The sequence below is a fragment of the Dromaius novaehollandiae genome, chromosome 1 (assembly GCF_036370855.1).
Source record: "Dromaius novaehollandiae isolate bDroNov1 chromosome 1, bDroNov1.hap1, whole genome shotgun sequence".
In the NCBI taxonomy this organism is placed as follows: Eukaryota; Metazoa; Chordata; class Aves; order Casuariiformes; family Dromaiidae; genus Dromaius; species Dromaius novaehollandiae.
The window spans coordinates 211,391,019-211,414,136 of record NC_088098.1 but is presented as its reverse complement, the minus strand read 5'-3'; the positions used below and the strand labels follow the sequence as shown (position 1 = coordinate 211,414,136).

At 39.2% G+C, this 23,118-nt stretch overlaps 1 protein-coding gene and 1 long non-coding RNA gene across 13 annotated transcripts in view; one reads left to right on the top strand and one right to left on the bottom strand.

The window, feature by feature from the left end:
- LOC112985016 (uncharacterized) overlaps positions 1 to 2,332 on the bottom strand; it is a 43,591-nt gene extending 41,259 nt beyond the window's left edge. For 2 of the 6 annotated variants that reach the window (XR_003259640.2, XR_010387336.1), the window contains exons 1-2: positions 2,040 to 2,323; positions 212 to 345 (exon numbers count right to left, since the gene is read on the bottom strand). This is a non-coding gene — a long non-coding RNA (uncharacterized LOC112985016). Of the gene's footprint in view, positions 1 to 211; positions 346 to 978; positions 1,443 to 2,039 lie in introns of those variants that run through there. The other 4 variants (XR_010387335.1, XR_003259644.2, XR_003259642.2 and 1 more) reach the window with 4 other exon arrangements.
- The window catches only part of DLG2 (discs large MAGUK scaffold protein 2), a 999,439-nt gene that overhangs the window by 661,923 nt on the left and 314,398 nt on the right, over positions 1 to 23,118 (top strand). For all 7 annotated transcript variants that reach the window (XM_064505171.1, XM_064505176.1, XM_064505174.1 and 4 more), the window contains one exon: positions 12,484 to 12,653. In XM_064505171.1, the coding sequence (XP_064361241.1) occupies positions 12,484 to 12,653 (170 nt within the window). The remainder of the gene's footprint in view (positions 1 to 12,483; positions 12,654 to 23,118) is intronic.

The window sequence follows — 23,118 nt, the reverse complement described above, 5'->3', positions numbered from 1 at the left end:
CTGGTTAACAGATCTCTCTCCCAAGTGTTCATCTAGTAGCCACCCCACCAGAAATTGTAATAACACAGGAGTGCTGCAGCAGCAGAACAGCACCATGCAGCCAAGTCCGAGTGATTATTTCATCAACATGCATGCACTGCTATTGCAGCTTTGCATTTAAATAGCAGAGCAATAATTCATCTGGAGTAAAAAGCCTTCTGTGGTTACATACCTTGGAAATCATCAGCTCTCTATGGAGGCTAGCGTTAGTCAAGGAAAAAATATTACACATCTGTTCGCGTACTCGACAGGTGTAACCCTCTGGGGATCCTCAGAATTTTCCATTTCTTTCGACTCCAGCCAAATCTGAAAATAAGATTTTAGATGAAATACGATCTGACTTAAACTATCAAAAAAAAAAAAAAAGCAAAATATCTCTTCATAAACAGGGAAGGTTGAATTCTTAAAACTTTTAGGGAAAAACTGGGTCAACTTTTTGCTTCTGACAGCCCAAACCAGAAACGATAGCACCCTGGGAGACAGGCGGCCTGTTATTCCCTGCGCTGTCAAAACCCTCGGCCGCGGTTTGAATGAGCACCTAGACTCTCAGGCTGCAGCCGAATCAGTTTTCCTGACAGTGTCTCGCCCCCGGTCTCACGTTCCCCGCTCCGCTTTTGCTGCAGACGTTGGAGCAGCTTACGCTTAATTTTCGGCGCGTAGCGTAGTGGTACCGATGCTCTGAAGCTGCCAAAGTTTCTCACCGAACCGGAAGGACATGTTCTCTCTACCTTCGTTTTTTTCAACGCTACACCTCTGTTTGGAATAACTCTTCTTAACCAAGCCGGAGCGGAAGGGAGTGTTTTCTACTTGTCAGTGCAGCAGCCGGGAGGCAGGACGGCTCGGTTTTGCTCTCAACTTGTTACGCCTGAGCTTTGGCAGCGCTTTTCTCCTCTTGCGCTTAAGTTTCCCCAGTTGTAAAATGGGTGTCGGGATGGTTACCTCTGCCCCGGGCGGGGGGCTGTCGCGCGGCTTGAGCGAGTTCATATCCACAAAAGCCCGTGGGGAGCCCCAGATGAAAAGTGCTTGTGAAAATCCTGGGATCGCCTCCTGGGTTATCTGCCGTAACTGGTTTTCCTGCACAAACCTGAACGCGCTGCAGACAGCGTTAGCGCCGGCCGGGCGCGTTTCACCGAGGGCGAGGAACAGCCGAGGAGCCGCTCGCATGCCGCAGCCGAAGGGCATCTCTGCCGCGAGCGGGAGCCCGGGGGGGCCGGGGCCAAGACGGCCGAGCGTCCCTCCTGGCCCGGCCTAGTGCCACCGACCCCAGCGGCCCTGAGACCCCTGCGCGGCTGGGGTAAGCGGGGGCTGCGCAGCCTCCCTGCCCTGTCCCACACCCACACGGCCCTGCCGAGCAGGGAGGAGCCTCACGGCGTCTGGTGCCTTCCTCACACTTCACAGGGTGTTTCTGTGAGTGTGTGTGTGTGTTGTGTGTGTGTTCATTTTCCTTTCTTCACCCCCACACCTCTCGCAACACCCCGCAGCTACCTAACCTCCCTCTCCTCCTCCTCCCGCTCTCCCGCTTTTGGCCGGCCGCGGAGACGGGTGGTGCGGGGGGAAGCCCTCCCACTGGCCACCATCAGAGGCTGCTGTCCCCGCCGGCGGCCAGGGCCACCCAGGGCCCCCCGTCGCCGCAGAGGGGCCGAGGATTGCGGGGGAGTCGCAGCACGGACAGAGGAATGGGAAGATGTGGTAAGCGCGAAGGGCGGCCGAGCGCAGGGTCGACACCGATGGGAAGGGCTGGGGGAGCCCCCGAAGGAGAAGGAAAACAGCAGCTCTGTAGGTACCACGAAGGGAAACCCGGCTCTGCTCGGCGGCCTGCTTCAGCGAAGCTGCATCGCCGCCCCGCTTCTCCCCCCTCCCCTTCCTGCACCGGCCTGCCTTAATTTAACCATCTCCTTCCTCGCTGGCTCCTTCTCCCTGACCTTACGGAAACCCATCAGAAACAAGCGTTTCAACAAAAACGCGGTCTCGCGGGGCCTAGCGGCTGCTCAGTTACTCACCGGGTGCTTGGCCAGCGTTTGCTGACTGCATTTGGTGGAGCTGGCGACCCGATGCCCCTCATGCATCTGTCTGGCTCACCCTGTCCCAAACGTGTTGTTTTCAGTAAAGTTACACCTCATTTCCCGCAACTTGAGGGAATCCCAGGTCCGATAAGCAAAAAAAAATTGTCTTTAGTGGGTGGCAAGGTGTTTCAGTCCGTCACGTGGCGAAGGGAGGAATTCGCCCCCAAGCCAGCAGCTTTGCCTTGGCGGATGCGCGCGCCGCAGGCCCCAGCCCTCCTTGAGCAGAAGGTTACTGATTTCGTTGGGGAAAGGGTTTTATCCTAGCCGGGGCGTATTTTTAAAAGGATAATATGTGAAGTGAAACTTCGTAAAGGGTGTGCAAGATTACACTAGGTGTGGCCTACCTAGCAAAGGAGAGTTAATTTGCTTTGAGTTATGCTGGCCAAGCAGTAGCTGAAGGCTTGGTGCCACAGAAAATCATCTTCATTGTAAACGATTTAGAGAAGCTAGACCTCTGAAGGTGTCATGTAGCAACAGGGTAGATTTGTCCTGCTTGCAGGATACACATGATTTAGGAAAAAAAAGAAAAAAAGAAAAAAAAAGAAAAAAGAAAAAAAAGAAAATCTTCTTGTAATATGTATTTAGACTTCACATTTTCAAAACTTTATGCTTGAGCCTGTTGGTGTGCAAGTTGGATGGGTGTTAGCTACTCCTCCCCCTCAGTGCCATGGAGCTACATCCTATGATATGAGCTGCCATTAGCTAATGACTATTTCCCCTTCCCATAGTGTCTGCAATGAGGTGAGGGTGTTCTGTGAGCTGTTAAACGAACTATTAAATCGTTTTTTGCTCCACTCCTCACCCCACACTGGTAGGTGTGTGAGGTGGGTTCATCTGCGGTGCATCCCTAACATCTCTGGATTTGATCAGACAGACCCAGAACGACTCCTGTTGTAGCAAGAACCGTCTGTTCCCTTGGCTCAACCTTGGGGCAGACGCATGAGTAATTTTAACTGCATTGTTTTTCCTAATATGATGGTGTAGATAAGGATATCTGGAGTTGATGTGGAATTTGCAACCGTTTTTAGCTCCTGGATATTGTTAGCCATGTTCCAGGAGTGCACAATGAATAAATTTTAAGTAATGCCAAGTCACATGTGGTGAGCAATTCATATCATTTATGAAACTTCAGCTCCTATACAGCTTTGAATAATAGTAAAAAGGTCAAGTTATTGTTTACATGCAGTATTAGTTATGAAATTTTAGTAAGAAATTCACTCTTACAGCTGAAAATTGACTGAGATTAATTGCTTGCCAAGTTTCTTCTGGAAATCAATAATTTAAAATACAGAAGCCTAGTGCATTAGGCATTAGTAAATTTTTTAAAGTTTTCAATACCTGCAGCAATTTGTTTAAATTATGCAGTTTCTTTATTTGATTCGTAATAGTTTAGTAAGCTTTTTTAAACATCTCCCTTCCCTGTGAGCATTTGTCAATAGAGCGCTGCCTTCATTACCACATAAAAACTTGCTATCTACAAATTTCAGGTCTAAAAAGACTTCAGAATGCTATACTAAAGCTGAGCTATCATTTTTTTCATACAACATTAGCACCAAATTGCTTTTCAGCAGGAAAGGGAAAGAGTTAAATGAGGGCTTCCTTCTTTCACAAAAGCAGTGGCAAAATCATTCCTTTTCAGCTCACCTCTGCAGGGGACCTGGGTTCACCTTCCTCCCCTCCTGAGGCAAACTCATCCTCATCTTCCCGAAGCATAATTAGACCATTCAAATGGAGGGGCTCTGAGATGAGTGTCTATTCGTGTTTTCTCTCAAAGTTCCTGTAAGACAAGTACATATTAATTAAGCCAGAGAACCCTAGTAGTAAGAGTACCCCTCGGAGATTCAGATATAGGTTGTGAACGAGGGTCTCCTAAATCTCAAATGGGTGTCCTGGACACCAACCGGAGTTAATCCCATCTGCACCTGCATTAGTTTCTATTGTTGTTACAGTTACTGCAAGATACTTAAATATTTCATCAAGCCAAAGCAAGGAGCAGAATTTCTTTCTAGGTGTATTGAGGATGCTTTCCTGAATAATGAAAGATTTCAATTGCAATTTAAGAGCACAAAGTAGAACAGCTTCAGTGATGGAAACAGAGATAGAAAGGTAGGTAAAACATTTTTCTAGGAGATGGTATTGGATAATAAGACAGCAGCTGGTAGTTTTGATTTTTGTTTCCCCTGATTGTCTAGCCTTTTATTTTATTTTAATTTAAAGGGTATTAGAATGAAATTATTCATTTTTGATTGAGTGGAGTAGTTTATTCAGTGTAAATCAAAGTTATTCTGAGCCATAAATCAGCAGCAGCTGGAAGAGTACTCTGGGTAAATATTGCATTACATTTTTCCTTTACCATGTGCTGTTGACTGCATTTGGAAAGAAATACCAGGCTACATGGACTGTTGGTTTGACTTAAGTCTTCATATAACTTTTAACGTTTGCCCTTGCAGTCAGGGACTGTTTTACTCTATACATTTTAGCTCTTATCTTCTCTATAAGATGATAATCCAGGCAATAGGAGCAGCAGGTTTTCATTACACAAAGGGCTCGATATCCAGGTAGGCCTCTTCAGCACTCGGTAGGGATGTGGTCAGTGATGTTCAGCTGGATAGGCCTAGTGCATCTAGACTGGTATAGCCTGGGTGACAGCTAATTTATGTTGTTGCTCAGTTGTGTGTTTTTGCAGACGTCCTGCTGCCAGGACGCAAGCTCTCTGATTCAAATCTTTGGGAGAGTTGTTTACGCTGCATGGTTGTGACCGTTCTTTTTTCTTTCCTATGGTTATTCCAATTAATGAGCCCCCTCCAGGAATCAATCACTGCGTGGGACTGTCACAGTGCAGGGCTGTGCAGGTACTCAGGCTAGCTCTAAATGAGCTAGCTGGGAGACTGGAAGTTGCAGAGCTGCATTAATGTGGCCTTTTACCTGAGGTAACTGAGCCGGTAGACAAAAGGAAAAGACTGATCTAGCTGGATTCCCACGCTAGATCTACCACTATCAGCGTCTGAGCTAGCTTAGAATTTCACTGTGCCAATTTGATATAACATGAGCTCTCTTTGGATTCAGACTCCCTAGATGTTAGCTTGGTGGAAATTTTTGACCAAGAGGTGCCCATAAGCACTCCCAGTCACCCAGTGATAAAGGGATGCCTCATAAAAGGTTAATGCTTTTATGTTGAAATTATGATGAAATCTGAAACTTTTATGCCACAGCATCTGTTCAGTGTAGCAGAAAGGGTTAACTGAAGGAAAGCCCTAGCCTTACCCCAGGAAGTTCTCAGAACTAGGCTAGAATGCAGAAAGGATCCAAAGTATTTTAAACAACAGATAAATTGCTTTCTGGCTAATTCTGTGCCTGAAGTGAAGGGTTGCAGCTGAGTTTAAGACCTTAAAACAAACAAAAAAAAAAGAAAAAAGAAAGAAAGAAAGAAAGAAAAAGAAGAAAATGCTGATGCATCCTGTATTGAAGCTGTGTAAATAAGAGCATATTCAAATTTCTAAATATATTTTCTTCTAACAGTCTAGAGGCTGCAGGGACTTTTCCTTTCCTAATTATGTAGTGCAGTATGCTGTCTGTTTCTGTCTTGCAACTTCAAAAATAGAAATTAGACTCATAAAGGAAAGGGAGAGAGAGGAGAAAAGAGACACTGTGGATGATAAGAAGCTGCTGTGCTAATATTTTTACTGATATCGTTACCAGCCACTCGCCTGAGTTCCAAATGCAGTTGCTATTATGCAAACCCTTTAGTACATTGACATTTCATTAAGATGACTGTAATATTTGAAAATCCATGAGTAACTAAAGTGGTAGCAACGGACAGTAAATGCAAGTGTCTTATGACAGTACTGCAGCTGTGCTGGTCGTGTGTCGGGTCTCAGTAAGAATCTGTAAACATACAATCATTTCAGGCAATAACACATTCTGAAATTCAGAAGGATTTTCTGAAATTTGAGCTATACCCTGACAATTTGGGTTCAGCCTCTATGGTGGAACTATAATAAAGCTTTTAGTCCTCTGGTAGGACACCTGTAAGTCATGCTGGTGTGACTTTAAACACTCCTGTGTGCTAGTCTGAAATGTTTGACTGCATTACAGGAGACATTTCTACCTCCTAACCCACCACTGGACTCCTGGTATACCAAGCAGGAACTCCCTCTGTACTTTTTGCCTTCTCGTGCAACCCACACAGCTGTTACCTTCTGGAGAACATGGGGTTCTTGCTGGTAGGTCCTGGATCGGGGAATCACAACAGTGACTGAGACTTTGCATCGACCCAGAGAGGGTGAGCTGGATCCACAGTGCTGCAGGCACTTCCCGCTGCGCTGCTGCACCTTCTGCATCCTATTGTTTCGAAAGGAGCACGCTAGAAGTGGGCTTTCTCCTTGGAAAGAGAGATGGCTCTTTTTATGCCAAGACCGCTGCAAAGATCCAAAGCAGCAAACAGTGAACTGTGGGGGCAGCTCACACAGTTTCAGGTCACCCTCTATAACCTCATGTTGTCAGCTCTTGTACGCAGAAGGATAGACTTGGTTTCCATTATATTGTAGTCATATCTAAATATACATTTAAATCAAAAACATTCCTAGGATTTTAGATGCAGTCAGTTCTGCAGACTCTAGGCTGAAAATCAAGCCAGCGCTGGTGTCAAGCTGTGAGGCTGCATAGGCACGGCGCTGGGCTCGAACGAGTACACCCTGCTTTTTGGCAGGACTTGTTTAGCTCAGCCACTGCAGCCTTCAGGCTCCACGCAGATGACAGACGGAAACTGGTTTGCCAGCACAGGTGGAGAAAACTTCCACCTATTTGTATTTACTTACAAGAATGCAGGGGAAGAGGTTAGTTCTTGTCTGTACATGCATACACCCCACAAGCTCTGTGAACAGCAGAAGTTGTTGGTCTTCATCCCTCAGCTCTAGAGACTGGTGACAAGGGTGAGTGCAGCCAGGGAAGGGCAGAGAGCTGCTTTTACTCATTATGTATTTATGTTGAATGTGCCTAGAGGCTGCATTGGGGGTTAGGTACTGTCTGAGATGAGCCAAGAAGGTGTAAAGTCTCCTCTAGAAAGTTTATTTAGACTATAAAGAGGAGACAAAGGAAGTGGAAAATGAGTGGGCTTTTAGTCCTCTGTTAAAAGACTGTGAAAAAGCAGGGGACATGCTCAAGGCTGCACAGGAGTTGCTGGGATTCACCTGAATCCCAGCCAGGCAGTGCCTTAAGGGAAAAGATTATATTTTTCTTCAAACTATTTTGTTGTAATAGATTAGTCTCACTTGCAAAAGATTTTAGAGAATGACAGCATTTTTTTTCTCAGAAGAGCAATATTTATTTTTTAGTCTTTATTTGCATTCCTCAGGAGCGCAGACTATTCTGCTGTTGCTAGAAGAATAGGCTAGATTTGATGCTTCAGATATTGCCTTAATGTTAATACAACAAGGCTTCTGTTATACATTTGTATTGTTTGTCTAAAATCCTGTCAAATCCTGAATTATTTTTCTGCCAAAGCTGTAACTTTTATCAAGCATATTCAAGCCAGTAAGTGTTGTGTGAGATAACTTGTAATTTCATGATAAAACATACAGGGTCAAATATCAAATTAGGATTGGCTAGTACCTTCATCAAATATATTTTCAGAAGTGCTTGATACTCTCTGGTTTCGCAAAAGAACCAGAAATGGCAAATGAGAGCTGATCTTTTCTTTTTCTGCTTTTATCCCTTTATTTTTAAATCAGATATAACAGTAGCTTTATACTACTTTACAATGTCAGAAAGGGGCCTGAGTATAAATGTGAATTTGCTACAGAAATTGGATGATGTGCCTAGTGAATAGCTGAATAGAGGGGATTAGATTATACCTAAGGAAACAGTATGCCACATGGTATTTGTATGTCATTGCCATTTAGGTTTAGCTCTACAATCTCTAATTGGAATGGCAGATCTGAGCGCTGCTGTGTACTAACATTCAGATCCCAGCTTTTATTCTGAATTCATGGTTAATAATAATAATAAAAAATGCATTTCTCCTTAAAAGAGAAAGAAGTGATATGGGCAGGTACCAAGAATTCCACTCTTCCCACCCCTATATACTGTAAATTTTGTTTACTGTGGGACGGAAAGGGTGCATATCAGTATTAAAAATAAATGAATAAAGGGAAGAATCTCCCTGGCTGTGTCCACAACCTGCTGGACTGATTCTCCTCAGGTCAGGTTATGTACCTATATTATGATTCATTATTTCTTTAATAAAGGATAATAATCAGTCCCTGCAGCTTGTCTCTTTTAATCTTGTGTTCCTACTGAAAGTGGTGTGTTCTCATGACTTCTAGAAGAAAGCAAGTGTCAACCCTTTGATAGGACAAGTCTGAAGAAAAAGGTTAGACAGAGCAGGAGCAAGAAAATAAAGTGAAAGTTTAGTTCTCTTTCTTACTTCTGTTGTCTACCTGATACCTAAGGAGTTTTGCACTGATCTTCCTTTAGTAACAGTATTTTTATCTTGATTGCAGAACTTTGATGAAAGAATAAAGTCCAGATCAATTTCAGCTTTTTGGAGAAGACGATTTAAAAAAAAAAAAAAAAAAAAAAAAAAGCTAGATTTGCTTGGAAATGATCTGTTAATGGTCGCTATTCTGCAATAGGAAGCAAGGTAACTGTGTTTTTGAGAAGCAGGGCTACCCAGTTAAGGGACTGCAGATTAGAGTGGAGGTGTCTTGATGATAACTAAGATGTGTGGATAACTGCAGCTTTACTTGTTTTTTCATCAGTTCCACAGAGCACAGACCTGTCCTTTGTTTTCGAGCCCATGGTTGATTGCTTTGAGCAGGACCTGAGTGAGGTTGCCTTGCGGGTTTGACATTTCAGTGTTGTGCTGGTCCCAGGAGAAGTCCATGTCCATGCGTGAGCTCTTGGGCCCTATATGGTTGGGCATTATCCGTTACATTACAATACATTCAATTGCTGCGCCCTCTGCTTAGCTCCTTTATGGAGCCACATGGGGGATAATGCTTCTTGGTAGGGCAGCTGGCTCTTCAGGGCTCTGTGCCACCATGCTGGACTGCTTTGGGTTGCTCCGCAGTGCACCGTATTGCACAGAACAGACCATGATCGTTACCAGTTGACACCTACTATATTTCTAGTAAGTACCAGCATGTTGTGGCCATCTTGGTTTTTTACTACTTGATTGAGGCAATTAATCAGCTTTCAAGGATGCTTGCACAGTTTCTTGAAATCTGTAAGCTTAGGAGAAGGTAAGCAGGTCTAAAACAAACTGATAAGAAGTTTTTAAAGCATAGTACTTTTGTTTAATTAATTGGTTTAGTAACATATTGCTGTTATTATTTTAGGTTTGTATTGCTGCAGCATTTATAGGTGACTAAGAGAGTAGAGCTGGAACATGGTAGGAGCTGTGCTGTGAAGACTTAGATAGAAAGGAAAAGTATCCCAAGCCCACTGTCACAGGCTTCTGTCTTTAAATAATAACAACTATGCAAAATATTGACCCTGAAAACCTTCTGCATAGCTTTAAGGAGAAAAACAAGACATCACAGACAGTGTGTTGAGATGTCGCTTTGACTTTCTCGCTTTATAATTTCCTCCGAATCTCTCTCTTATTGTCTAGTGAATTCTTTGAATTTGCCAAGTGCTCTAAGTTTCTAAATTAAAAAAAAAAAAAAAAAAAAAAAAGCTTCTGGATTTTTCTCTATTAATAATGATATTTTAATCATTATGGTGAAGACTATGGTTGGTTTACCAACTTGTCATTTATTTCATTGCACTATGGATATGTTGTTTTAGGGATATGGATATTCTTAGGAAGTATTCATAGATCCCTGAGATCACTGGATTCTGATGGTCTAGTACTGTGGCAGCATGTCAAACAAAATTGTGCTGAGGCCAGAAGAACTCTATAGGCACACGTGTGCATCTACATATGCACGGGTGTGCTTATATTCACGTACACACATCCTCTTGAATGTTGCATTTCTTTTAGTTACAGAAACCCAGCTCTGTGTCTGTGAGAGAGAAAATAACTTACTGGATCAGCAAGGTGTAGCTGGGTATCTAGCACTGTGTGTGTTCATCATAGCAGGCTGAATATGATAATTGTTCCGCATGTTGTTTCTGTGTCAATACAGTTTGTATTACCTGTTTCCATCACTGGAGCAACTTTGTATTGTCTTATTCTTATAGTCATCCTACACCAGTAGCATCAGGTTTTTTGTGGTTTATAAAGGATGGTCTTACTTTTTAAAGAAGCATATAACTCTAAAATGACAGATTTTAAACAGTAAGATGAGAATTCTGGTGTGCTGTAAGCATCCTTTCCCAAAGGGTCTTGCTTTTTCCGTAGATGAATGTGTGTGGCTTACTGGTTTTGGCGAGTTAAGTATGATTTCATGTTCTTTATTGACTCTCTGCAGAAGACATGACTTTTCAGTTAGCAGGAGGCATCATTAGAGCCTTTCTTTATAAGAGGTTTTAGATATACAGGGCTATGTAGTAATATCAATATTTATCAGTGCAGGGCATAGAGTATATGAAAAAATGAATAAATATAACCCTCCTTTTTAGTGTTTTTACAGTCTTTTCCCCCCTTTTCATCTTCAAAACCATCCAATAGTTAGGATTCTGTGGTTTGTTCATTAAGCATGGTATAGCCAATGGTACTGCAGATATGGCAATAATAAGAGTCAGAAATTAGACAAGAATCAGATACATGACAATATTAATAGAAAGATGGAACAGCACCTTAGACATAATTGCTGTCTGTCTGAGCAGGAAGTGGTAGCAGGATGCATTCATGATTTATTTAAAAGAATTATTTAAAAGCAAGCAGTTTTTATTAGAGCACTTATTAATTTGACAGCCAAACCACACAATTATACATTTGGAAAATTAATACTTCTGGCATTGAAGGAAAGCAGCAAATCCCATCATTGAATGAAAACTGGAAGCTTTGCAATACATCACTTTTTATCAGAAAGGAAGTTTCAATTTTATTCCCTTTCCAAATTGAACCAATTGTCAGTTGAGAGCTACTATAAACATTACCCTCTGTAAATGTTATTTCAAAACGTTGATAAAACAGTATGTCTTTGCTTTCAAATAGTTTCTTTCTTTTTCTTTTCTTAATAAAAACAACAGCATAAGAACGTAACAAAACTCCATTCTAAGTTCTCAGAGCTCAGTTAAACTTTTTTTAACACTTTCTTCTCACTTTGTGTGCTAGGACTGCTGAGCAATATACTGTTCAAGTCCTCATTTGCTGCAATGGGTTACATTTAATAGTTGATCTTTGTGTATAGAAGTATTCAGGAAGTGGGAATATTTTTAGCATCCCTTATTTTCTTCACTGATTGTCCTTTTAGACCCACAGAATAACACGTTCATTTATATAAGCCTTTTTGTTCAGTACCCAAAATACTTACAAGCATCTCATAGCAAATTTACATAGCATAAGAACAGTACAGCTTCAGTTCATCTAGCTCTCTGGAACTTGCACTTCTCTACTTACCAAGCATTGGCAAAGATAGGTTGGTTCAGCAGTTAAGTCAACAGCCCACTGCTTTGGAAATTGGTTTTAGTGCTCTTCCTAGGCTACAAATTTCCTTTTCAGCTTGGACAAATCTGTAAGTTAAGGAGAATATTACTCTAACTGGGATATTTTTAGGATGAATAAATTAGTTTATCCTAAGATAATATAACAGATGTCTTTAATAAGAATATGAGGCAATTTCATTGCTAGTTTAACAAAAAATAGATGATATTACCACACAGCAGGTCTCAGAGTTTACAGTGATGAATATATAAGCATGATATTTACTCAAATTATTTAGCATGAAATGTTCCTTTTAAATTGTCTGCTTTCTGTAGGACAGTATTTTTATTTTGATGATTCAAATTGGTTGACTCTGCTGAAAAAGTGTAAGAGGTTTAAGGAGGTATTTGAAAGATTACTGGTCTATCTGTATTAAATTAAATCAACTGGTTTCCTTACTCAGCAAGCATAGAGTAATAGCATGAAACATGAATTTTGTAACTTGATTATATGGTTGAGTAAAAGTCTTTCAATATGGTCCCTGTAAAGAGGAGAAGCTATTTATTACTCATTTCTATCACTGCAGTGGATGCAGCCCCAATTTATGGAGGAGAACAGGGAGTGCAGGTGATTAGCTAGACTTTAGATCGAATCAGGTGCATCTCTTGGGGGTGTTAAGCAATCCATTTCCCTTATCATCATCACTGATGAGGCATATTGCATTGAATCTGTCTGACAGACTTTGCAATGAAGTGTTTTTTTTTCATTTTACAGCACTACTGATGAAACTCTGAGTCCAAAATAACAGTTGAAGCATTTACTATCTGTGGTTCTTTGTCTTTCTTGTAGGGTCAACGACTGTATCTTGCGAGTGAATGAGGTCGATGTGTCAGAAGTCTCACACAGCAAAGCCGTGGAGGCTCTGAAGGAGGCTGGCTCCATAGTCCGACTGTACGTTCGCCGAAGGAGACCTATCCTGGAGACCGTGGTAGAGATCAAGTTGTTCAAAGGACCTAAAGGTAAATATGAAAATGAAGACATCTGTTTTAAACTTAATGCTTGACGTCTCTTTGTTCATTTGTTAACTGGTTGACCTGCCAATGATGAAACACAATGAGTTTAGGCTGTTGGAACTTGAATTCATTGATTGCATGGTTTTTTGCTTATAAATTAAATTATTCCTTATAAAGGAATTAGGGAGTTGTGGTTTGTTTCATTTGATGTTCACTGTAGAGGTGGCTCATTGCCTCCGAAGCAAATGCAAGATGCAGAAATATTATGCCCTACGTTGGCAGACAGATATTCTTCCTCTAAAGTTTCTCTACCAAGACCGTGACTTTCATTTAAGATGCTTTTGGATACAGTGTTTCTGAATTCTCCTTTTGTTTCAAAAGGATTTATGATTATCTAGCTTCTCATTTCTACTTTCGTGTCAGGAGTTTCTCCTGCAGTGAAACCATTTGGAACAAGAAGTCAGAGAATAAACTGCTGTAGATACATAGAAGAATTTTATTTTTTCCTTCACCAAAATTCCATGGAAGTCTAGGATGAAGCCTTCAGTAGTCCAAATCTGCTTTATTGCTGTTAGCAGAAACTTCTGGTTACAGGAAAAAAAAAGGCTTTTTGAAAACATAAGTATAAATTGAGAAATATCTCACAAAAAGCTGGAAAAAAGTTTGTTAAAGGGAAAATTTAGTCCTGCTAAAGTCTCTGTATTATTATTTTTTTAAAAATTAATTGGATTGCTTTTTCTGCCTGAAATTTCCTTCTTGCTACAGTATTTTTCTTTAGTACTAATTTCTAGGTAAATAAAATGGATTTTTACACTATACATGAGGACAGAACAAACAGAGAGTAGATTTTTGGCTACATAGTAATTATTTCATAACCAAGTGTTTAATTAATGACATATACATGAGATGAAGGAATTTGCATGTCTTTAAAAATGTCATGCACATGAGATTATTCTACTTGTTTCATCTACAGTGAATAATCTGTAGTTCTTCTGCTGGTTTCCTTTACATCTCATCTCATGTGACTATTACACTGTACTTCTAGGAAGTTTCTGATACAAATAATGGATTATATTGGTTTCTAATACACTCGAAGTTGTTGATATTATCCATTAGTAGCAACCAAAGCTAGCTCAATGTTTTCAATATTTGTCACACTGTACATCTTTTAGCTATATCATGGTTATTTGTGACAGCAATATATCCATCGTCCGCTACTCTTGACAAAGAGTAAGATACCGTAAGATCTGAAGGTAAACTTTGAACAGTCTGGATTCTTGTGGTCAATTATAATGCTGAGTTGACTTCCAAATGGAAAAGCATCTACGATGAGGCTTTGTATGTGCTTGAAATCAGAATGGTGGTGCAGGCGGCAATGTTTTAAAAGCTTTGGAATTAAGCAAGTGTGTGATAGGACAGTCATTTTGATTAACCTAAGGCTAAAGAAACTAAAATTAACATATCCTTTCAGGTTGTGATGAAGCAGTAAGAAATAATTGAGTGTGACCAAAACAATTGCTGCATTATGGAAATGGACATGAGAGGCAATCATTTATTAATAAGTTTTTTGCAAGATGTTTGTTTTGATTATATGCCTGGAACTATTTTATGTATTTATTTATCTGTTATCATAAAATAGAGTGGATACCAAAAAATAGCCTTTTATGAGCAGTTAGAGAAGCATTGCTCCGTAGTGCTACAAACATCAGTTTGGACTTACGTTTTTATGAACACAAAGTTTACTACGTTATATGCTATAAATATTGAATTTTGTTGTTAAACTGAATATCTTTTTAAAACTTTCACTTCAATATTATAGAAATAAGTTAACTGGAAACTTGGTTGGGAAAAAAAAAGCTGGTGAGCTAGTTCTTTGCAAAAGCAAAGTTTTTCCTCTATAATTTAGGCATTTAGAAAACATACCCTTGCATGTTTTCTATGTTCTACAGATGAAAAAAGCAGAATGAAGAAAATAGTATATAGATAGTTTGAAAATCTTCATATCAGTACTAATTAGCATGTCTGTAGCAGTTTTTCTTTAAACATTTCAAACTCTTCCATGAAAAAAAAAAATTCTTGAGTTGTAGAAAACATATAGTAGAAGTTGCAAATAAAACCCAAGAATCTTGGCTGCATGTTTCAGTGCTAGCCACTTGTATGATGCTTATCTACTCGTATTTCAGGTAATCTGCCTGTGAATGGCTGCTTCACACCGTTACTATAATGTGCAGGAACAACTTTAGGATTTATAAACCCAGACAGATATTTAGTAGTATTTTTTACTTCTCAGAGTCAAATGAAGATATTTTAATGTCCAGAGCACAACCTGAAAGTCAGTGTTGTCGTTCCTGCATCATTCCTTCCTTCCTTACTCATAAGCTTCCTCACAAAAGTGAATAAGGAAAGTAAATCAGTCTTTAGATGAGAAGATTGTTCCATGCTAAGCTTACTGTAGCAAATATCTTTTCAAATGCTTCTTTTCCTGTCTCTGTTAGTATATTACTGACTTCATTTCTCACTGCACTGAGGATCTGCCACATGAAAGCAAGTCTTGTCTTCCACAGTACCACCTAAACTTGGAAATCACTAGCTTCCCTGTGTATGTGCAGTAGATAATATCTGTCAACACTTGAAAGAGATAAATAAAGAAATTTGCAAGGCTATTCATATAAATATTCTTTTAATTTCATCTGAGGTATTCAGGACAAGGGTTTTTACAAGCTATGAGTCAATAAAAGATAGGTTTTGGGGTTTTTTTTTGTTTTAATGGATGTTAGTTTTTCCAGCTAGTGACAATTATTATATAAGACATAGGTTAATTTTGCAGATCTATTTTGAACATAAGTTAAGTAGCGATGGTTTGGACATATGGCAAGGGAGAGGCCATGGCAGTGTGCTGCCAAATGATGAAGTATCTGAAATGGCCGAGCTCTCCTGCATGGAGGTCCCAGAGTGATTGCTCCTGTTCCTTTACAAACAAGTGTTCCAACATTATGTATGATAAAAGACCATATAACTTTTCCACTTGACCTTGGGAAAAGAGATAAATGAAGACACAAGTGAGTGGTGTAATGGGAAATCAAGGTTTCTAAGAGAACTGCAGCTATGTAGACATTTAAATTGGTTTGCCACACCTGATTGATAATATTGGCTGATGTCTATGTTCTGTTGAAGGTAATTGCTAACTCGGCTCATTGCAGGATCTTCCTCTCTTTCATGTGCTAGGGAGGTTGTCTCTTGTATGCCTCTTGTTTGTCCCTTCAGTCAGGCACACAATTTTAGTGACTCACTGTTTGGATTTGCATAGCATTTAGTAAACGGTAAGTTTTTTATTTCAACTTTCTGCATGTCTTAGCAGCCAGGGTCTTTGCAGGGGCTGAGGGCTGTAACAGGGCAAGGATATACAGTGAAGCTTTCCTATTGAAAACCAATGGGATTTAGACACTACTGAAAATCCTGTGCTTAAGTAATATGTTTTTCTTCCTCTGTGTTGAAACATAGCAAGACTAACCGTAATGAGAATGGATTGTGTACACCACAGTATTTGTTCCTGGGGAGCAAACATGCACACATTCAAAAAAAAAAAATTTAATGGTGGTATTTGGCTTTGTAATATAACTTGTGAATTAGCTTTCTATAAGACCTTGAAACAAACTGCTTATAATGCATGAGGAATGAATTGCGAACTCCAGCAACAGTGTCCCCTGTGCCCCATCTGTTCAGAAATTACAGTGCTCAAGCCTGTTTGATTGCATTTGACTGAAGGATTTCCAAAGAAAGCAGTTCCATTGGCCTCTGGGATTTTCAGGGATCCATGATGCCCCATCACACTGTAAATTTACCTTTTATTAAAAACAAAGTATTGAACAGTCTGCTTTGATGTAATATTAGTTACAGAAGTTAATTTTAAAGAATCAGCAAGCAAAATTCTACCTTTGTTAAGCTGACCGCCAGAAACCTCGTTATACACAGAGATTGTGTAATGTTGTGACTAAAAATACATAATGGATGGCTTAAGCTCCATTGTCATAAACCAGAAGAAAAAAAAATAAATGCAGAAAATACTGATTCCAGTAACTATAGCAGTGTTGGATCACAAAATAGACTTCTGACCTCAATTCTATAGCAAATGTGACATCCTAAAAGAAACACAGCTGCAGAAATGAAGCTTGGGGTATATGAAGCAGAACAGCTGAGTACCAGGAAGCTTGAGAGGAGAAATGGCAGATGTAAAATCACAAAAAAGGAACAATATAAAGGATAGCTGATTCTGCCATCTGGAAATTCTGGTGCCTTGAGTATAAAATCAAATAGAAATAGGATTAGTTTCCCTCATTCTTTATGACTATTCAAGAGTAACTATCTTTTCAGTGTTCAAATTGTTTTGGTACCTGGAAGTGATAGCTACAGCTGCCCTTCATTCACTGTATTTTGGATGGAAAGGCTCTGAAAAGATTAGCAGCTAGAACTCTCTTCCGTTGTCTGTAGGCTTGTCCTTTTCTCACTGCTGGTGAATTCAACCAATGCTAAATTTTGATCCCATTCATCCCACCCAATTTTGGGCATCTAACAAAAGATACTTGGGGGCACTTATTTCTCTACTCTTTCTTCCTCTCATAATTAGGGCCATTTTTTGACTTTTCATTTAACTCATTTTGGGCGCTACTGTGTTTTGGGGCTCTAAATTAGAAATGAACACAACAGTTGAGTTCTATTCAACCCGCATATGTCTCTTTCTCTGCAGGGCCTAGCCTCCTTATCTCAATTTTCTTCTCTAAACAGCAAGGACTAAGCTCCTAAATTGGTCAAGAAAATACTCAAAATAAGATAGGATCAGTACAAATGGCATAACATGCATATATTTTTTCTAAGGATTTATATTCAACATGTAAGTTTTAGGTGAAATCAATAAGCATAACCAATTCCAGAGGTTCCTTGTCATTGTTTGCTGGGCTGGCATGAAGGGACCGTGCAGCATGTGTGAGATATCCTTTGCACACAACTATTTACTTTATTCTTGATGATGCCGAATGAAGTGGCTGGGTAGTAATGAAGTTTTCTTGCTTTACTAAGAAAACTCTTTGATTAGTGGTGGAATTCTCTTGCAAAGATGCAGAGGTTTTCACCATCAGTATAAGGTAGGTTTTCACTTCAGAATAACCTTATTACTGAAATGTTTTCTACTCCATTAACGCCTACAAAAAAATTAAGTTTCACAGAAGCTGACTTGCATTTTAGTTTGGATTAGTGGCTGTGGTGGAAAAATCTGTGTTCTATTGCTTATCATTCCAGCTTGCACTGGCAACTCAAATATATGCAAAAAGTGCGGTGGATTTCAGTGTATAAAACTGATTCTGCTAAAAATGTGTAAGGAGAGCAGCATAGGGTTTTTTAAATTCTTACAAGTGTTGTTCCCAGTGAGAAAAGAAGAAATCTTATCATTTTTGTCTACTAACTCAAAGCCAAAGGTTAGCGTTTTATCTCAGGTAATAGCTGATACTGCTTTTTAAATGAAACAGGCAGCTTTTTGTAAATGAAGAACCCCAGTAATTTCTTTCACAGTTTCAGAAAACACTGAGAGCTTTCAGATCTTGCTGTTTCATAAATGATTGTGAATGCTTGCTTCAGACTGATGAAGATATATAGTTTTCTATTAATATAGCTATTTCTTCTACTACTTCACTGGCTTATGAAGTATCTAATTTTCTTGGTATTGGATACTAAATACTGCTTAGAAAACCTTAGCATTTGGGGAAAGGGGACTTGTAGTGCAAGTTATATAGATCTTCGTAGATTTTTTTAAACTAGTTTATGATGGCTTGAAACTTTCAAAACATTTTTAATTTCAGGCTAAAAAATGAAGTTTTGATAGTTCCAAAGTGCTTTGAGCAAATCAAGTTTTTCACAGTTTGAATTAACTTAAACTTTCTCATCTTTTAAGATGAATTTCAGTCTTACGATCACTTTAACTGTGAATTTCCTTCTATTTTTCAATGTTCTCATCTTCTCGTGCTGTGAGTTTTTTTAAGAATCCCGATCTAAAGCAGAACAAAATGGAGCAGCTGAAAAAAAAGAAAACTGTAGAAAAATGAGGAAGCAGGCAAACATTTCTGAGTGTAGATTTAACAAATTATTTAGGTTCTCAACTCCAATTAAAGTTCTTCACTTCATATTAGTGTAATTCATTATCACTTACTAAAGGGAATGAAAAGAAAAATACCACAATTGAAACTAAAATACTGTTTTTTTGAGGAATGTCTTTGCTTGAGGGGACTCGCATTTCATCCTATCAGCAGCAAGTGCTCTGTCAAGCCCTAATACATAATTTTCCAGTTTTAAGATAGTGATTCAGAATCATCGTTTATAAGTTAACATCACTAAAAGACATGCCTTCCCTGCAGGCTAGGATTGTCTAATGTAAGAAGATGTGACTGTCTGCATAGTTTATCGCATGAAAGTGGTATACTCTTGAAACTCATAAAATTAGAAAGCTCTGTGATAGTGCTATAAGAGCATTCGCTGTTTCTTAAAAATATTTTGACATATTACTGCTGCTAATGCCTAGTGGAGAAAAATGGTAGGTTATGTCTGCACCTTCATATTCCGCAGACTCAGGATCTCATCTTCTAGTTTAAGCAATGATATCTGCATACTGCTGCTATTCTCATCATATTCAGTTTTATAGCACAAATAAAATGTTAAATCTATTATCTGCCTTTGGTCACTACAGACTTGCAATGTCATCAGTATAAATTACCACATGTGAAATAGTTCTTTAAAAACCCTTCAGAGTGTGGAGCGGCTCTTTCCATTACATGAAGAAAAGTAGCACTTATTTATTATAATTTTACCAGACAAGGGTTATTATTATTAGAGTGGCACTCCAGTGCTAGTATTTCAGCCTTTGGCTAGTTTCTTTTTGTCTGCAGTGGAGAAACCTGTCATGTTGTTGGTTGCAATTGCAGTTAAGTGGCTTGGAGAAAAGAGGCATGTCTGAGAGTTGAGGTTTTTCAGGAGACTGTCCCTTTTTGTTCTTACTTTGTGTTACCTGGCTAAGAAGCATGCTGCTCTTTTTTCGCTGTTAAAGCTTAAATATGGTTTTCCTAGTTCTTTAACAGTGCCTCATGTAACTTCAAAATATCTATGTTGTTCTTCATTGTGATATTCTTAGATAACTCGTGGTATTCTGTGTAGAATATTGGGAAATGTATATGATCTTTGTGACTGAGACAGTGTTTTCTATGTTCTAACACTTGAGTGATTTTTCTACATTTGGAGGAGGTTTGATTTGATCTTTCTTAAACGTGTCCCTGTTATCAGCTTTGTGGTTCTAGGGCATGAATTAGAAGATGGTAGTATCCGAGTATTGTCCTGTCAGGCCAAATTCAGACAGGTTTGGAGCTAAGTAGTCAATGGACAGTGTAATGCCTTTCCACATCACCAACAGTAAAGTTGGATCGTAGCTTCAAAAGCCATCCCTTTGGTTGGCTGTCTTCAAAAAGCTGGATCCTGCAGGATATCAATTGTTTGGAATTTTACATTTGGGGATGATTTTTACCTCCCTTTTTTGTGTTTTCCTGCCATTTTTCATTTGCACTAAAGGAATAAACAAAATAACTTCGAGATCTGTGCAGCAATTTATATATATATAATGTGATAGATAATGTAATTTGTATTACATATATGTAATATATATTTTGTGTTTGTATATATATTTGTGTGTGTGTGTTTGTGTATCCTCTCCTTCAAAACCATTTATTTCTTAATAACTTTCCAAACACTTCTTAGGGTCCTGGGTTAATATGCAAAACGAACATCTAATCTCTTAGTAGATTTTAAGCCTCAGTTCCTGAAATCATTCATGAAGAGTGAGATTTCTACTGAAATGAACAGTACTTTCTGCAACCCCATCATGATAACTATTTCTGAAGTAGTGCAGTAGCAATTTCAAAGTGCAGTGCTGTATTTTAATAGCCAATTGAGCTGGCTATAAAAATACAGCACTGAGCATTAAGATCATTACTAAATTGCCTCAGCAATACTTACTGATGAGGCAGCTTCAGTAGAATACGATTCATCTTAATGAACTGTGGCTGCAGTTGAGCGAAAGCAGCAGCACAGGGAAAGAAAGATGTGCAGGTAGGTTTGAATGCTAGAGCTTATTGGTTTTTTTCAATAAAAACAGGAGAAAATCTTCTGTGCTTTTCCTTCTCTATTAGGTAGGAATTTCATATTACCATCCAGTTGCCTAGATAATTTCATCAGCTCTGGCCACAGACTAGCGTAGAGTGTGCAGCAAAGTGACCTTGTTTTCTTTTCATTCTTCACCATAAGCTGTTGAGATGTCTCATATTGCTGTTCTTTGCACCTTAGCAAGTTTAACTCTATAACCTCACAGTGGAAATCTGAGGGGTGGAAGATGTTGCTTTCTCGTTTATTTGTCCACTTCCTTTATCCATGCAGTGAAAAGGTGCTTTTATCTTCTGTGCCCAGCAGCAGAATCAGTAACGGGTGCATCTCTAGGTCTGGCTTGTACAGTCTCCTTGCGGATGAGAATAGAGCAGACCATTTAAAAAAATCTGTCTTTGATTTATCCTGTACTTGTAGAAATGCTTCAAAGGAAGCTGCTTACTACAGAGGATTACCCAGCAAAGTACTGATCTCTGGTGCACTGCTGAAAAGTTTCTTGCAGCATCTTTTGCCTTGGGTTTGTTATTTTTGAGCTATGGAAAAATGCAGCGTCTGAGCTTTCGGATGGTATTTGATGTCATTGCTGCATGCATGATTCCTTTTCCTGTCTCTGTCATTTTTAAAAAATCCCATGGACTTGTCTCCATTAAGCTAGCTTTTTGTCTGTGACAAGCATTATGCAAATTCCCAGTTAGTCTTGACAAACTTCTCCAATTTTAATTTTTTCTCCTTACCAAATATGGTGTAATTAGCACAGGTCTTGTAATGTTGCATTTTACAACATGCCCTTGTACTAGTTTTTTCCTTCAGATTATAAATTTCTGGGTCAAGGAATATTTTCGTCACTTCCCTCCCCATTCTATAGTGCTGTGTAAGAGTTATAAGGGGAGTTACAAAAGATCCCTTTTATTATGTTTGCCATTGCTGTCTGCATCAGGCCAACAGAAGAAAGGGAGGAGATGCAGCAGGCAGTCTGGCAGAATGTTAATTATCTCAGCATTATATTCAGATATGCAATAAATGAAAAGATGAGGAAGGAGAATGGTGTCACTTGCTAAACTGCTGGGCTGGGTGTGGAAAGAAGCCTTTCTGCAGACAGGAGGCCAATAACATTTCTTCATTTTCTTTTTTCTTTTTTCTTTTTCTTTTTTTTTTTTTTTTAGTGGGGGAGTGAGAATTGTCTCGGGAATGACAGTTCTTTCGACCTTTTTTTCACCACCTGTAGGTTCATTTCCTTACCTTCCCCAGACAAGTCTTATAGAATGGTTATGCTTGATCTTTCACTGATTTAATAAACAATTATGTAACAGCCATTGTTGTGAGCCTGATGTGCCATCCTGATGCAACATAAGATATCTCAAGGCTTTAGCATCCTGTGTGCAATACATTCACAGATATGACATCTGTCACTTGCAACTGTGTAGTGTGAAAATCGTTATGGTTGCCTCTTTGCAGAGCTCATTCTTTTTTGAATATAAAGCCAAATGGGCAGATTAAGCAGATGAAGTTACAGAGCAGTGCTTTCATCCTTTATTGTTTAGTTAATTATCTATATAGTAATTTCTGTCTTCCTAATAGTATTTTAGATGTCCAGGATCTTTGCTGAGAAATCTGCTGTCTGGAAGACAACATGCATCAGCAGAATGTTGTAGTGCCATGAAAAGCACCTTTAAAAGGTGCATTTAATTAAATTTATTTAACTTTGGGAGCTGTAGCTTCATTTTTCTTGTGTTCTTGTTTTGTCTCTTGTGGTAACCCTAAGCACAAGCAGACAGAATTTCCCAGCCTTCTGAGAAGGTATTAGAGATTCTGAAAGTGGGGAGTGACAAGGTGAGAGGTTTTATAGGTGCAAGTGACAGAGTAAATAAAATATTAGTCTGCAGCCTATTTAAAAAAATATTCTGGATTGTGAATATTATTCTTCTGTTTCTATTAGCTGAAAAAAAGGAAGGAGGTATATTAAAGCATCTCTGAGCATCTGAAAATAATAGCTTGCTCACTTACAAGCCAGATGCCAAAGCGATTAATTGCAAATAATCATTTGTGTGACTGTTCTCCATGCTATATTCAAATCCTTTCTGCAGCTCTGTCATCCTCATTTTGCATTCAGTATTCTGAAGTTTAGCTATAATTGCAGTTAACCTTACTGAAAACAAAAGACTGCAACTCAGGTTCTTTTTAGGTGAGTCTTAGCTAAAAATCAGTAACTAGATCTGAACACTTGGCAAAGAGAAAGAAATTTCTCTATGGTAGTTTACCTTTAACTTACTAGTTGCTGTTT